This window comes from Candida dubliniensis, chromosome 1 (assembly GCF_000026945.1).
Source record: "Candida dubliniensis CD36 chromosome 1, complete sequence".
NCBI classification, from domain to species: Eukaryota; Fungi; Ascomycota; class Pichiomycetes; order Serinales; family Debaryomycetaceae; genus Candida; species Candida dubliniensis.
Genome location: NC_012860.1, coordinates 2,389,009 through 2,405,841, shown reverse-complemented (window position 1 = coordinate 2,405,841; position 16,833 = coordinate 2,389,009). Strand labels below are relative to the sequence as shown.

The 16,833-nt window shown below is 30.9% G+C and overlaps 6 protein-coding genes across 6 annotated transcripts; 3 read left to right on the top strand and 3 right to left on the bottom strand. All coding sequences in view use genetic code 12, as the record gives it.

Annotated features, from left to right (window-relative positions):
- Positions 1–307: 307 nt before the first annotated feature.
- CD36_10000 (DNA-directed RNA polymerase I 190 kda polypeptide largest subunit, putative) lies at positions 308–5,278 on the top strand (the record flags this gene model as incomplete). Its single annotated transcript, XM_002417598.1, has 1 exon — positions 308–5,278. One exon carries the CDS (start codon positions 308–310, stop codon positions 5,276–5,278), a length of 4,971 nt encoding a protein of 1,656 aa, XP_002417643.1.
- A 577-nt stretch (positions 5,279–5,855) lies between these two features.
- On the bottom strand, positions 5,856–6,557 carry CD36_09990 (TATA sequence-binding protein, putative; the record flags this gene model as incomplete). Its single annotated transcript, XM_002417597.1, has 1 exon — positions 5,856–6,557. One exon carries the CDS (start codon positions 6,555–6,557, stop codon positions 5,856–5,858), a length of 702 nt encoding a protein of 233 aa, XP_002417642.1.
- A 225-nt stretch (positions 6,558–6,782) lies between these two features.
- On the bottom strand, positions 6,783–8,051 carry CD36_09980 (DNA repair (apurinic or apyrimidinic site) lyase 2, putative; the record flags this gene model as incomplete). The annotated part of the gene is made up of 1 exon (XM_002417596.1): positions 6,783–8,051. One exon carries the CDS (start codon positions 8,049–8,051, stop codon positions 6,783–6,785), a length of 1,269 nt encoding a protein of 422 aa, XP_002417641.1.
- Positions 8,052–9,802: 1,751 nt separating this feature from the next.
- CD36_09970 (conserved hypothetical protein) lies at positions 9,803–11,611 on the top strand (the record flags this gene model as incomplete). Its single annotated transcript, XM_002417595.1, has 1 exon — positions 9,803–11,611. One exon carries the CDS (start codon positions 9,803–9,805, stop codon positions 11,609–11,611), a length of 1,809 nt encoding a protein of 602 aa, XP_002417640.1.
- Positions 11,612–12,031: 420 nt separating this feature from the next.
- On the top strand, positions 12,032–14,731 carry CD36_09960 (conserved hypothetical protein; the record flags this gene model as incomplete). Its single annotated transcript, XM_002417594.1, has 1 exon — positions 12,032–14,731. One exon carries the CDS (start codon positions 12,032–12,034, stop codon positions 14,729–14,731), a length of 2,700 nt encoding a protein of 899 aa, XP_002417639.1.
- Positions 14,732–14,817: 86 nt separating this feature from the next.
- CD36_09950 (H/ACA ribonucleoprotein complex subunit, putative) lies at positions 14,818–16,248 on the bottom strand (the record flags this gene model as incomplete). The annotated part of the gene is made up of 1 exon (XM_002417593.1): positions 14,818–16,248. The coding sequence occupies one exon, from the start codon at positions 16,246–16,248 to the stop codon at positions 14,818–14,820; it is 1,431 nt and encodes a 476-aa protein (XP_002417638.1).
- Positions 16,249–16,833: the final 585 nt, after the last annotated feature.

Genomic DNA, 16,833 nt, shown 5'->3' with positions numbered 1-16,833 from the left:
AATATTGGATCGTTTATTGTTTTGTTATTGAATTACAATTAGTTATGTATTATGTATGTGGGCACAAAAACAAATCTATGATAGACAGAGAGAGTGTGAGACTGTGAGATGAGTTTTGTATTTGTTAGTTTTGCGATGGAAGAGAAAAAGAAAAAATTTTTATTTTTGCTCTTACCCTTTTTTTTTTTTTTTCATTTGTTGAATTAATATCCCTTAAGACTATCTAGATCATCTATTTCTTTTCTTGATTCTACAAATACCCCCTTATATTGTATAGGAAAGAAAACATTCATATAAACAACTCAAAATGGATATTTCAAAACCAGTAGGTTCAGAAATTACTTCTGTTGATTTTGGGGTGTTATCTGACGAAGAAATTAGAAAGTTATCTGCCAAACAAATCACTAATCCAATCGTGTTTGATAATTTGGGCCATCCGATAAATGGTGGGTTATATGATTTGTCACTTGGTGCATTTTTAAGAAATGTATGTACAACATGTGGATTAGATGAAAAATTTTGTCCAGGTCATTTGGGACATATTGAATTACCTGTCCCTGTTTATAATCCAATGTTCTTCAACCAATTATACATTTTCTTGAGAAGTGCCTGTTTGTATTGTCACAAGTTCAAACTTAATCAATTAGAAGTGCACAATTTCGAATGTAAATTGCATTTGATTCAATATGGGTTGTTATTGGAATGTGTTGAGTTAGATAATATAATGGCCAAATCCTCCAAATCTAGTAGCGAAATTGATATCGATGGTGAAGATGATGATGAGGAAGGCTCAGTGGATGAAAAATCTAAAAGAGACCTTATGAAACGTCGTGAATTATTTGTTAAAAATGCTATTGAAAGTGCCTTGAAAGACGGTAGAACTAGTCACAAAGGAGTTGTCACTGCTTCTGTGTCTGAAGAAAGAAAAGCAACTATTCATGATTTTTATAAAAGATTATTGAGTAGACCAAAATGTACCAATTGTGGTATGTACTCTCCAGGTTTCAGAAAAGATGGGTTTACCAAGATTTTTGAAAACTCGTTGACTGATAAACAAATAACCAATAATCGTGTAAAAGGTTTGCAACGTCCTGATATGATCAAGAAAAATGCGGGCAATGGTAATTCAAGTTCTGCAGCAAGTGATCTCCCAAATATAAAGCACAAGGGAGGATCCAAGTATGTGTTATCCACTGAAGTTAGAAATATTTTAAGATCATTATTCCACAAGGAGCAGGCAATTTTACAAAAAGTTTTCCATTCTAGACCATACCAACATGACCCAATTAGTGGAGATCTTTTTTTCAAACAAGCAGTGTTAGTCCCTCCTACAAGATTTAGATTACCTTCTAAATTAGGAGATGAAATACACGAGAATGCACAAAATGAATTATTGTCGAATATTATTAAAACTTCTGTTCTCATAAGGGATTTGAACGAAAGAATTTCCAACATGTACAAAGAGAAAATTAGTGGTGAAGACAAGAAGATTATTTTCAACAGATTGATGAATGCATTTGTGACTTTGCAGAACGATGTCAATGCATTTATCGATTCCACTAAGAATCAGAATGCCCCAGCAGGGAAAGTACCAAATCCAGGTATTAAACAAGCTTTGGAAAAGAAAGAAGGGTTATTTAGAAAACATATGATGGGTAAAAGAGTCAATTATGCTGCTCGTTCAGTCATTTCCCCAGATCCTAATTTAGAGACTAATGAAATTGGTGTTCCACCAGTTTTCGCCAAAAAATTGACTTATCCTGAACCTGTTACATCTTATAATGTTTCTGAATTGAGGCAAGCAGTCATAAATGGTCCAGACACCTGGCCAGGAGCAATACAAGTACAAAATGAAGATGGATCCTTGATTTCATTAGTTGGTATGACATTGGAACAACGTAAGGCCATTGCCAATCAATTATTGACTCCAAATGGAGGTAATTCAGTTGTTGGTAAAAAAGTTTACAGACATATCAAGAACAATGATGTGGTGATCATGAATCGTCAACCAACATTGCATAAGGCTTCTATGATGGGTCATAAAGTAAGAGTATTACCTGGAGAGAAAACCTTGAGATTACACTATGCCAACACTGGTGCGTATAATGCTGATTTTGATGGGGATGAAATGAATATGCATTTCCCTCAAAATGAAAATGCTAGAGCTGAAGCTTTGAATTTGGCAAATACCGATAATCAATACCTTACTCCAACATCAGGTTCACCATTGAGAGGGTTGATTCAGGATCATATTTCTGCTGGGGTTTGGTTAACTAACAAAGATACCTTTTTCAATAGAGAAACTTATCAACAATTGATTTATGGTTGTATTAGACCTGAAGATGGTCATACTTCTAAAAATCGAATTGTAACAGTTCCACCAGCAATTTACAAACCAGAAATGTTATGGACAGGTAAACAAGTGATTACTACTGTGTTGCTTAACATCAAACCAGACAATGTTCCTGGTGTCAATTTGATATCTAAAAACAAAATTAAGAGTGATTATTGGAGTGAATCAAGTACTGAAAACGAAGTTATTTTCAAGAATGGTGAATTAGTATGTGGTATTTTGGATAAATCGCAATATGGTGCTTCTCAATTTGGTATTGTTCATTCATTACACGAAGTCTATGGTCCAACTGTTGCCGGTAAGGCATTGAGTGTTTTGGGTAGATTATTTACAAACTATATCATGATGACTGCATTTACTTGTGGTATGGATGATTTAAGATTGACTGATGAAGGAAATACTTGGAGAAAAGATATTTTGAAACAATCTGTTGACATTGGAAGAGTTGCTGCTACAGAAGTCACTAATTTGGATGAAGACACCAAGAATAACAATAAAGAATTATTAAGAAGATTAGAAGAAATTTTGAGAGATGATAACAAATTGGGTATTTTGGATGCGATCACTCAATCTAAAGTTAATGCCATTACATCTCAAGTTGTTTCTAAGTGTGTTCCTGATGGTACGATGAAAAGATTTCCTTACAACTCTATGCAAGCGATGGCATTATCTGGTGCTAAAGGTTCTAATGTTAACGTTTCACAAATTATGTGTCTTTTAGGGCAACAAGCTTTAGAAGGTAGAAGAGTTCCGGTGATGGTTTCTGGTAAGACATTACCATCATTCAAACCATTTGAAACCGATGCTAGAGCTGGTGGTTATATTAAGCAACGTTTCTATTCTGGTATCAGACCACAAGAATATTATTTCCATTGTATGGCTGGTAGAGAAGGTTTGATTGATACCGCTGTCAAGACTTCGAGATCTGGTTATTTGCAACGTTGTTTAACAAAACAATTGGAAGGTGTTCATGTCAGTTATGATAATTCTGTAAGAGATGCCGATGGAACATTGATCCAATTCCTTTATGGTGGAGATGCAGTTGACACGACTAAACAATCTCATATGAATCAATTCAAATTCTGTGTCGACAATTATGATGCCTTGTTGACCAAATATAATCCTGGAGATATGACTGAGAATATTGATACTGATTTGGCAATGTCATATTCCAAGAAAGTACGTAAATCATTGAAGAAACAAAATGATATTCCACATTACGATCAAGTTATCAAATATGACCCAGTGTTGAATGTTTATAATCCAGCCAAATATTTGGGATCAGTATCTGAGAAATTCCAAGAAAAATTGGATACTTATGTTTCCAAGAATCCAACCGTATTTGCCCAATCAAAAGAAGAAGCTAAATCTACTGGCAAGATCACGGAAAAGAAATTCAGAGCCTTAATGCAATTGAAATATATGAGATCATTAATTAATCCTGGTGAAGCTGTTGGTATTATTGCTTCTCAATCTATTGGTGAACCATCTACTCAAATGACTTTGAATACTTTCCATTTTGCTGGTCACGGTGCGGCAAATGTTACTTTAGGTATCCCACGTATGAGAGAAATCATTATGACTGCATCTGCTAGTATTAAGACTCCACAAATGACATTACCTATTTTAGCTGATGTTAATGATGAACAAGCAGATGCATTTTGTAAATCTGTTGCTAGAGTTGTTATGTCTGAATTTGTTGATAAAGTTGTTGTTACTGAAACCACATCTCAAGATGTTGATGGATCTAATAGTAGATCTTATGTTATTGGTTTGAAATTCTATACCAAAGAAGAATATGAAACTGAATATGATATTTCACAAGAACAATTAGAAGATGTCATTACTAGCAAATTCTTGCATGCGTTAGAATCACAAATTGTCAAAGAAGTTAAGAAACAAAAGAAACCTGATTATATGCCAACTGTTGGTAAATCAGCTGGTAAGACCGATATGGAAACTGTATCAGGAAAGATAAAGGAAATAGATAACGGCGACGACGATGATGATGATGATAATGAAATTGATGAAGATCATGATGAAGAACAAGCGAAACAAAATGTTAAGCAACAAGTTTCATATGAAGGACCAGATGATGATGAAATTGAAACCATGAAAAAAGCAGAAGAAACAAGTGATGAAGAAATGGACGGTGATAATTCTTCTAGTTCTGATGAGTCAGAACTGGATAGTGACAACGATGAAGATGTTGACATGGATAAACCTTCCAAACCAGAATTGTCACGTTCTGCTAAAGATCGTCAATCAGAAGTTATAGCATCACATAACATGGTGACCCAATTCAATTTTGATGATGAAGTGGGTGAATGGTGTGAATTCAAATTAGAATTGAATGGTAATGAAACACAAAAGTTGTTGATGGTTAATATTGTTGAAGATTTGTTACGTAAAGTTGTTGTTCGTGAAATCCCTCATATTGGTAGATGTATACGTCCGGAACCAGATGCTAAAACTGGTAAGAGAATATTAACTACTGAAGGGGTTAATTTCAAAGCTATGTGGGATCAAGATGATTTCATCAATGTCAATGGAATCACATCCAATGATGTTTATGCTGTTTTGAAAACTTATGGTGTGGAAGCAGCTAGAAACACCATTGTTAATGAAATCTATAGAGTGTTCGATACTTATGGTATTAGCGTTTCTTCACGTCATTTGGATTTGATTGCTGATATGATGACCAGAGAAGGTACTTATTTGGCATTCAATAGACAAGGTATTGATAGTAGTACATCAGCATTTATGAAAATGTCTTATGAAACAACTTGTCAGTTTTTGACTAAAGCAGTGTTGGATGGTGATCGAGAAGAATTGGAATCTCCTTCTGCTAAAATTGTTATGGGTAAATTATCTAATGTTGGTACTGGATCATTTGATGTATTTGCCCAAATGCCAAGAATGTGAAAGTGAGATACTTTGTTGTTGTATTATAGATTAAAGATATATATATAGAAATCAAAAACATTAAAAAAAAAAAAGATTCAGTAATAATATAAAGTTTGTTTGTTTGATTGATGAAAACTTATTTGTAGATGATGATGCTTCTTTCGATTCTTAACTCTACGTTTGTAAATCAATATAAACTATACTTTGAAAATATAATATTATTATCATTTATACAAAAAAAAATTGAAGAATATACTATTGACATTGTCCAGTATATTCTAATCCTACGAGTAGATAAATGTGTACGCATTTGTTAGTCGAAAAAGTAATTCTTCAATAGTTTTTAAACTCTAGGAAAAACAATCTACAATTGGGCTTATGTACTGGATTGTATGATTATCAAATATCTAGCCAATTATTATTAGTTATTAATAATCAAGAGCCATTAAATATACGTACTAACATCCTCAACTTACACCAGAAGATAGACTATAACTTCATCCCGCAATTACTTTTATTAATAGTACCATTTATTTATATTACGCATTGTTTGTTTGTTTGTTTGTTAGACTTCTATACATACACTTGCTTGAAATCAATTCTTACGGAATTCATTCAAGACCGGATAAATCAGTTCAAATGCATCATAAATCTCTTCCCTTTTTTTAGCACCCGTTAAAACAATCTTCCCAGAAACAAATATAAGTAAAACAATTTTTGGTTTAACCATTCTATAGATTAATCCAGGGAATAATTCTGGTTCATACAGCGAGAAAGTACCATGAGCAAAAGCTAAGCCTTCTAATCTAATAGCAAACTTAACATCAGTAGAACCCACTATATTTTGAATTTTAAAATCACAAAATTTAGCATTGAACCCCAACTTTTGAATGATCCTAGCGTACTTTCTTGAAGCCAACTTGGAATCATCTTCGGATTTTGCCCCAGTCACAACCATTTTCCCCGAAGCAAATATTAATGCCGTCGTTTTTGGATCTCTTATTCTCATAATCACCGCAGCAAAACGTTTTGGATTATATTCTGCATTTCTTGCATGTAAAGCAATTGTTTTGAGATCAAGTCGACAATCAAGATTCACCGTAGCAACTATATTCTGTAATGTGGGCACTATACCAATACCACCATCAGTATCTTCTTGTTTAGGTTCATCTACATCTTCTTTTTTAATGATATCCAAATCTTCAGTCTTGTTTTTCTCATCTTCCTCTATTGACTTCATAAAAGTCTTTGCTTGTTGGGGGTTGGTTGGATTGGTTGGGGGTAATTTTAAATCCATTTTTGTGTTGATGCGGGTTGAGAGTATGCAGGATTTTTCCAAAAAAAATTTTCCACAAAAAAAAAAAAGTGGGAATCTCGCGAGCTTTATATAGTCATTGAAAAAAGCCGGGTAAAAAAAGAATTGATAATATTTGTTATCATTATCATTACCGCCATCGCCATCACCAAAAAAAAAAAAAAAAACACATGTCGCAAAAAAAAACTGAGTGTAAAGTTAAGTTGTTTATTTTAGCTTTTGTCTTTTCGTTCCAAAGAAACTGGTAATATCTCTAACTTTATTGATTTTGAAATGATTCTTAGCTTCAAATGTCAATTTTGGTTGTTCGATGACTTCAACACTGGAGTTATCGTCGTTCTCACTTATATCACAATCAGTGAATACAGGACAATGATCAGAACCCATTAGAAATGGCCAGATATCAGCATTAGATATCCTTTGTACCATTTTAAGATCACTGAAAAGTATTAAATCTATTCTTGACCCATGGTTTACTTGACGTGCATTAGTCAACGTATTCCAAACTGTATACATTTTCATTCTTCGACCTTGTACTAGTCTAGTAGTATCATATAAAAATGGTTCTTCTTCATTGTCATTATTTCTTTCATCTTTCAAATCTTGCCACATTGATCTTATGACATACTTATTTAATAATTTTCTTGCCTCAGTAGCTGATCTGAATTGAACGCAATTTTCATAATTTAATACTTCAAAATTATGACCTCTAAATGTTGGTTTAAGTAAATTTTCTTTAATGCCTAATTCAATTGTTTCTGCATGATCTATCATATCTATTGCAATATTTATGTCTCCCATAATAACGATTTTTTTCTTCATTTTGATTAAATTAGAACATCTTTGTAGTAAAAGTTTCATAAATGTTAATCTAAATAATTCTCCTTCATAAGTGCATTGTGAATTAGCTGGACAATAAACAGCAAAAATCACTGTATTATCAGCAAGTTCAACACAAACACATCTTCCTTCACTATCTAAATGTAACCCAGGTAATTCTTCAATATCTGTATATCCACCAATATTGTCAGTGGATTCTCTATATGGTATTTTGTTTTTGGAAGAAGAAGATAGCCATCCAGTTATACCTTCTTCTGCTTTTATGACCGTCAAATGTTTGCCGTTTTCATTTTTGTCGTTTGGTTTGGGATTTCTAATAAATAAACCAACACCACTATATCCTTTTTTAGTCACTGGTATACTAATGAATGATTTGAAATCAGATAAATGAACAAGTTGACTTGTTTGTTGAAGAGAAGTTTCTGTCAATTTTAATTCTTGTAATGTAATAATATCTGCTTGTAACAGATTAAATAATGCATTGAAATCTTTATTGAATTGATTCCATGGATGATAATTGAAAATTGTTTTCACTCCATTAACATTAAAAGTTACATATCGAATAGTTGATTCCTCTTTCAGTTTGGATATTATTTTATTTAACGGTTCTTTGGATAGTAGTTCCTTATTTAACATAATGTTAATAATTCCTAAAGTTTTATTGGTTTTCTACTATGATTGCATGTTTATATATTTTTTTTTTTTTTTTGTCTCTCATGCTAAAATTTTCTTTCTCTTTCAACATTTATAGTTGTGCTTAATTGGACTCGATAAAGTTTTTTTTCGAGTAAATTTTGCAATAAAAGTTGAGAGAAAACTTTCAAGAACAAACAAACCAGCAGACATTCCACTTTTTTTCTTCCCCCCATTAATATAGTTACTCCGAACTATCATGATTCCGGTTTACCCAAATAATTTGTTTTTGTTAATCTAATTGTTTACTATTAAGCTACAAGAGAATAGCCTGTTTCCTCTAATTAGGTTTACATTTGAAACAGTAAAAGTAGAGTTTTGCAATAAAGTGGTTTATAACATCATTTGTTTAAATAACCGTATTTGCCAACTTTTAATAGAGTCAATACTTGTTTGCATAGCTTCAATAACATAGATATGTGAATCATCTTTTCAAATCAAATCATATTCATAAGTTTATCTAGTCACGTGAACAGAGCAGATCTAGACCCATGGTCTTCTTACCTTTTGAAACACAAAAATTGAAAATGAAAGAAAAGAAATTTCAAAACGCGTAAAAAAAATTGAATTTCCAATTAATTAGTTTCTGTTTTTCTGTCCCCAAAATTTCTGAAATTTCAGAGGGGGAACTTTTTTTTGGGGGGGGGGGAAGGAGACAGAGAACAAGGAAATAATATTAATTGAAATGGTGATATAATTTACACGTAAATTAACAAATAACAATCTTCTGGTAAAAGTTTTAATCCAAAATGAATCTTTTCAATTGTGAAAAGTAACAAAAAGAAAAGAGAAAGAAACAATTTCATGATTTACTACTAATGATGGAATACGTTTTAGAAACTGTGAAGAAGATCTCGTAAGTTTGTTTTGTTTTGTTTTGGTTTGAAATTGTAATTGTTGTTGTTGTTGCTGTTGTGTTTGACACCACTAAAGTAGATTTGATAGATCCGGATACCAAATTAATATCTTGGCTATCGGTTTAGTTCTTCAATTTAATCTTTCTTCTTTGACTTTACCCCTTTTAAATTCAATCAATCACAATATATAATATATAATAATAATTTGTGATACTATTATTATAGTTTCGTAATTTATCTGTTTTGGGATTGATTTCTATTAAGAAAAGTGTATGTCGATTTAATAAATATGCAAAGGAACAATACAAAAATCTCCTGTTTTATTTTCTTCTTATGTTTAAAAATTTCAATTATACACGATTGGTAGTAGTAGGGTGGGGGGGGGCGGGGGGACGGGCCACACACAACAACAATAACTAGACCGTAAACAAAAAGAAAGCCGAAAGTTTCATTATTGACGCGTCGTCATAAAATTCATTTTAAAACTTGGAATCTAAACATACACTAACTAAATAATTGGTTAATACACGCACCACAATTTTTTTTCTTTCATTCACTTTCATTCACTTTTATTGTTTTCCGAGTTTATATTCTTCAGTGTTTCCAACTTTACAACCTACCACTCACCACCAACCACTAGATTTTTTTTCTTCTTCTTCTTCTTCTGATCGTCTCTTTTTTTTTTTTTTTTTCCCTTTCTACTCTTGATTGAGCCCTGATCCCATTTACCATATTGAATTATATCTCAATCAACAAAACCCCAGACCCATTTTAGATCATACCATATACACACTAGAGACTTTTCATTAGATTAGATTAGAACTCAATACATCAACCATGATTGATACAGAAGCATTTGTTAGAAACTCCCCTTTCAAATTGACTCACAGTGATTCTAGTGATAGATACAATCTTAACAACACTACTCCTGATTTATTGAAATTCCAACTTCAAGAACAATATAGGAGTACAATGTCTGAATTACATAAAGATACTCTTGATGCAACTAAAGATCATTTGGATGAAAATAATACCAATATGAATTTTTCCAACGGTCAAGCATTGCAAGACTCATTTAGTAACCATTTGCAATCACAATTAGATTCTGATGCTATTCATTTAAGTACATCCACAGGGAATTTATCTATTTATTCAACAACAACTTCAACTTATGTTGAAGATGAAACTGAACAGGAACAGAATCAAAACAAAATGGGTGAAAATGACGAAAACAATTTGGATTCATTCATCTCATCACAATTAAACAAACCAAATTATCTTAATTTAAAAATATTGATCGAAAACTCAATATTTGACACTAATAAAATCACTCAAAACTCAATATTACCTTTAACTGAAGTTCGTATACTCAAACTGGCCATAGATGAAAAACAAGATTTACAACAATACTTGTTGTCGAAAATAGCGATATCACAATCTTTCTTTAATGATGTTGTTAGTCAAGATCAAGAAATTGAAAAGGAATTATTAATAAAAATAATGAAAACCCAATCTTCATTACAAACAAAGTTAATTTCAACAACAACTGAACTTGAATCTTTGAAAGAAAAATTAGCCAATCACAATATTTCATGTTTGGTTTTAGGATATATTGAAGATGTAAAGGCATCTAAAAATTTAAGTGCCAATACAACTTTAAATCAATCACCAATCAATTCTCCGGGTAAAATACCCAATAATAGGGATTCCATTTCTCCTAATAAATACCATTTCTCCAATCGTAATAGTCAAACCGAAAACATGCAACATCTTGATAGTTTGTTTGCTCATATTGCTAGTGTGGCAGCTCAACGTAACATTCCATTACCTTCACCACCAGCTACCGATGGATTTGACGCCAAGATAGCTTGGGTTCAACAATGTATTGATTCAATATTATCAGAAGAAAACATTGAAGTTAATGCTAAACAAACAAAGGAAATATCACGAAGTGCAAGTAAATCTTCAAAAGAATATAAAACTGCATTGAATGATTTAAGATTTTCTTATGAATATTTATCTAAAGAATATGAACATTCTCGAGATGCATCTAATAAGTTGATACATGATTATAGAAAGAAAATAAGCCAATTGGAAAGGGATTTGAAAACTAGATCAACAAATACTGATGAATTAATGTCACCACCACCAACAACAACTGGATCATTTGGATCAACAAAATCTGGTACATCAATATCATATGATTTAATAGAAAGTAAAGATAAAGAAATTTGTCGACTTCGTAAAGAATTGAATTTATTGAAAATTGATAAACTTGGTAAACCATACGGGAACAATCACAACAACAATAGTACGTCATCATTTTTACAATCACCAAATTTGGATAGTCATCATCAACAAAATGCATATACTTCAGTATCACCAATTACTGGAGAATTTTTAAATATACCTGAATTATCCCTGCCTAATGAAGAAGAAGAAGAAAACGCTACTATAAATTCTCATAGTAGTAATAATGGTAATAAAAGACCCGTTTCTATATCAGGGTTTAGTAACGGAATATTAAGAAAAGAATTCAAAAAAATAGTTAGCGATATACAAGATCAATATGAAATGGAATTAGCTGAAGAAAGATTAAGAAGAAGGAAATTACAAGAACAATTAGATCAATCAGGGAAATCATAATCAGAAACAAAAAAACAAGGGACGTGGATTAGTACAGATTATCGTTTTTATTCTGATGACCTTCCATATATACAATTATTACTGCATTCCGTATTTCTATTTCAAGAAAAAAAAAATGTCTTTTTATACATAAATAAAAAATTACTTTATAGATTATATCATATTTGCTTCTGTATTTAGTATTTAATGTAATATTATATGTGTCGATATATATATGTATATCAAAATATGATTTCGCACGTGACTTCAAATTGTTTTTGTTTTTTGCAACACGCAATACACGTCTCTTATTTTTAATAAGGGTTTCAAAAAAACTTCTCTTTCATTTTTTTTTTTTATTGATTTTCAAAACTTTTCTTACGTGTTTTCCTGACCTTGAATCAATCATTTTCCTATTCATTAAAGTATATCGAATACAGAATGAATTCCAATAATCAAGGAGAAGATGTGACTAATAATGCCAATAGGCCAAACACTAGTGAATCAATTGGTTCATCAAATACTAATTATGCTAATGCATTTAATATTGGATATCAAAACCATTTCTATCAACAACAACAGTCGCCACCACCACCACCACCACAAGTATTTCAACCACCAATGCCACTACAGTATCAGCCTCAGACACAACCACCGATGTATCCACCAATGCAATCACAATATCAACCACCAGTAAATTATGGACCACCATTAGGAGCATTCAGTCCATCTAATAATACAGAATATCCCCAGCAACCACCATATTTTCAAACAGCTTTTCCACCACCACCGCCACCAAACAATATACCAGAATATCATGATCCAACAAATATGGGTGGCTATCATCAAAATTACAATCAACAATATCTACCGATTAATCAAACGCAATTTCCAAATCCGACAGGGCTAGTACAAAATGTCCCACCTCCAACTGGGCCAACACAATCAGGGACTTCCAATACTTTCAAAATGGGTTCAAATAATGCTTATAATTCAATTAATGAACCTGAAAATGAAAGTTCAGACGTAGAGGAGTTGAGCAAAGACGAGTACAATTTACAAACAAACTTTCAAAAGGAATGGAAACCTAAAGATCATTTCTACACGATAGATGAACTTAAAAGTAAGCTCGAAGATCCTTTTACTGCAGTTGAAATAAAATTCGAGTATTACACACAATTAAGTGATCATTTCATTAAGAAAGCTCATATGTATGTGGCAAAAACAAAGGATTCTGAAGTTATGGGAATTTATTATAAATTGATTAAAATTGCTATAAGCTGTTTAGAAATCTTGGATACCAAATATAAATTGAATGATTATCAAAGATTTATTGTTTATTTTAAATTAGCTATCATTTATTTCCAAGAAACTGGTACTTTATTAATTGGCGAAACTTATTTGAGGAAAGCAACTAAGTTACTGCGGGAATTAGGGGAAGTAATTGATCATCTTAAATGTCAATTATTACTTTGTCAATATCTTGATAAAACAAAACTGAAATCATTAATCAATTATTTAAATGCTGAAATACAGAAATATAACGATATATTCAGTACCCTGATAGTTGAATGTTTTGAATTATTCAAAATAAAATATTATTTAGTTCATAATCCGGATGTGGCATTAACATTATTGACTAAGATAAGTCAACAAAAAAACAATGATGCATCAGGAGTGAAAACATATTGTTTGATTTTAAGTTCCAATTTACAATTATATCGAGGATCACCACATGTAGCATTGGATTTAATTGCTAAAGCTGAAAGGTTCATACAAAAATATAAATTTGATTCCCTTGTATTACCAGGATTATTGGTGAAACTTGCTGCCTTTATTCAATTAAATAAAGATTGTAAATCACTTATACGACAAATTTCTGAAAATTTCAACAAATATGGCAAACTTCATAATGATGGACAAATTGAATTACGAGTTTTCATAAGTGAATTGAGTTATACTTTCAATTTGAAATTTGATTGGTTAACTACCGAAGAAATTTCAATAATAATTCATTTTTTAACTGGAGTTTCGTTTTTAAAAGATTCCAAAAATAAATCCCAAATATGTTTTAATAAGGCATTAAAAAATTTACATAAAATACAAAAATATGATAAATATCATGATTTATCAATTGTTGATTTCAATAGAAGACAACAACGATTGAAATATTTGAAAATTTATTTCAATATTTATAAAACTATTAATAATTTTATCTTGAATGATTATAAAATTGATCCATTGAATGAATTTATGCAACAAACTAATCAAATTGAATTTGATAAAGAATTTTCAATTATTATTCAATCAGTTTATCCATTAATTTATTATTGTTTTGCAATGTTTTATCATCATAATGCTGATTTACAAGCAGCAAAATATTATTATTTAAAAGTTATTCAATTACTGGGGAACAATGTTGTTACCACAACAACTCCAGAAATCACGGAGAATTCATTTCTTCAATTATTTTTTGGAGTTCCATGTCAATCGGTAGCACCAAAAGGGAAATTCAATGAATTATATGTATTTGCAACTTTGAATTTAACTATTTTATTAGATTATGAACATGGGATTTTAAAAGATAAAACACCTTCATATTCAATTCAATTGAAACATAAATGTTTAAACGATTTGGAACAAGCTTTTAAAAATTCTCAATCATCTAATAATACCACTAATGCTTTTAATCAAAATTTCACTTTAAATTCAGATATTATGCATATAACATATAATTTACTACTTAAAGTATTATTTCAAAAACCAATTGATTTAGAATTTGATACTAAATTACGAGAAATGCTAGAAATTTTAGGTCCAAATTCAGCTTTTGCATTTTTTTATATTTTAATAATGTATTTATTAGATTTTCGATCTTCAAATAACAATTCTATTGATGAACAAAAACATTTATTACAAAATTATCAAGATAAATTAAAGTTTGATAATGATACCGAATGGATTTGTAAACTATTAGCCCTGAAAAGTTTTATGAAATATTTTAAATTGATGGGAGATCATGATAAATCATATTTATCACAAATGCAATATGAACAATGTGAAAAAATGTTGATGACAAAATTTCAATTTTTGAAAAATAATGTTGTTGGTAAAGATGAGAATTTCAAAGATTCAATTTAATGAAATAGATTTGACATGTTATATATATAAAATTAATTGAATTTGTTATACAATTTACATAAAAAAAAAAAACTAATATGCTTTCTTTAATCCTTTTTGGATTTCTTTTTCTTTTCACTTTTAGAACTATCATCTTCAGCTTTTCTCTTTTTATCCTTCTTTTCCTTTTTATCTTTCTTTTCCTTCTTTTCCTTCTTATCTTTCTTTTCCTTCTTGTCTTTCTTTTCCTTTTTATCTTCAACATCAATATCAACTTCAACTTCTTCAATTAACGATTTTTTCTTTGGTAATTGAAGTTCAGGAGCAACTAATTTAGATTCAGGAATAGGTGGAGCTGGTTGTTCATCAAGATCTTTATAATCTTTTTTCCAATTTTCTGGAGTATTTTCATTTACTCTACCATATTTATCTAATTTGCCATCAGCTTTCATTTGTTTTTTCTTTTGAGCAATTGGACCTAACCCCCATCTTCTTGGATAAGTATCTCTTTCCATAATACATCTTTTAACTTTAGCAACAATTCCATGATCACAAGATTGTAAATCAACAGTTGACATTTGAGCAATACCAATAGCAATGGCTTCACCTTTAGTAGTCATTAAAACAACTTCATCATATAATTCAATACCTTCTTCATATCTTAATAAACCAGGAATCATTAATTTAGCTCCATAACATACAGAATTGACGGCAGAATCTTTAACAACAACTCTTTTATAACCAACTAATAAACTTTCTAAAGGTTGAATGATTTTTCTTAAATAAGATTCATCTCTAGTATTATCATAAACATATTGAGCATCTAAAACATCATGTAAAGTAACTAAATTATCTGATTCACTCATAGCACCTGATCTAACACGACGTAATTCTTGCATATGACCTCCAACACCTAATAACATACCTAAATGAACACATAAAGTTCTCATATAAGTACCAGCTTCACAAGATGCCCAAAATACACCTAAACCTCTTTTATTATCAAATTCAATTAATTTAGAATCATAAACAGTTCTAACTCTTAATTGTCTTTTAACAGCAGAAATTAAAGGTGGTCTTTGAAATAATGCACCAGTTAAATTTTCTAAAGTACGATTTAATTCTTTATCATCTTTTAATTGATCATGTAATCTAACAATACAAACATATTCTTTACCAGCACCTTGTTGAGATTTAACTAATCTAGTAGCTCTATCAATACAAACAATTAAACAACCAGTAACTTTAGGATCTAAAGTACCAGAATGACCAGTTTTTTCAACTCGTAAAATTCTTTTAATCCAGGCAACAACTTCATGAGATGATGGATTTGATGGTTTATCTAAATTTATAACTCCTGATGATACATAAGATTTAATATCACGATTTAATGGAGCAGATCCAGCAGGAATAGGGGTATAATGTCCTGATCTAACTAATAATTTATCATAATTTTTCAATAATAATGGCCATTGAGAAGTATCATTGGATGGTGATACTGATTCTGGCTTAATGATATAATCCTCTTTCGATGACATGGGGCGGGGTTTCTTTTTTGTTTTTGAGTTAAGAAAAGGATAAATGACCTGTAGATTGTTTAAGTCAAAGACACCAGTTTACAAAGATAATCAATCGGATTCAACTGTTGGAAGGAGGTTTTTCTTTTTTTTTTTTTTTTTTTTTTTTGCGAGAAGAGATGAATTTTTTTTTTTTCATCTTCCTTTTGGTGATGAGAGGAGGTCTTTCTTTTCTGTCGTGTGCCATGGGAGAAAAAAATTGACCTGTTTTTGTTCAACTTGCACGAATCATTCTTCCAGTTATCGTCGTCACATTAAAAAAATTAGAGATATAAAACTGAAAGAATCTGTTTTCGTTGTCTTTCACAATTTTTTTTTTTTTCACCATAGTTTAAACCCATATTATGTTACCTTGTGTGTTTCGAAATAAATAGTGTGCATATTGTGCATCATTGCCAGACTATCGTACAGCAATGGGGGATATTCTCATATACGCGAGTCAGCATTCAAGATATAGCATAACCAGAAGATCAAGTCACTTTAGATGACTGTTGATCTGATATCTTGCATGAGGAGAAAGGATTCCAATTTGTTTAATTAAATTGG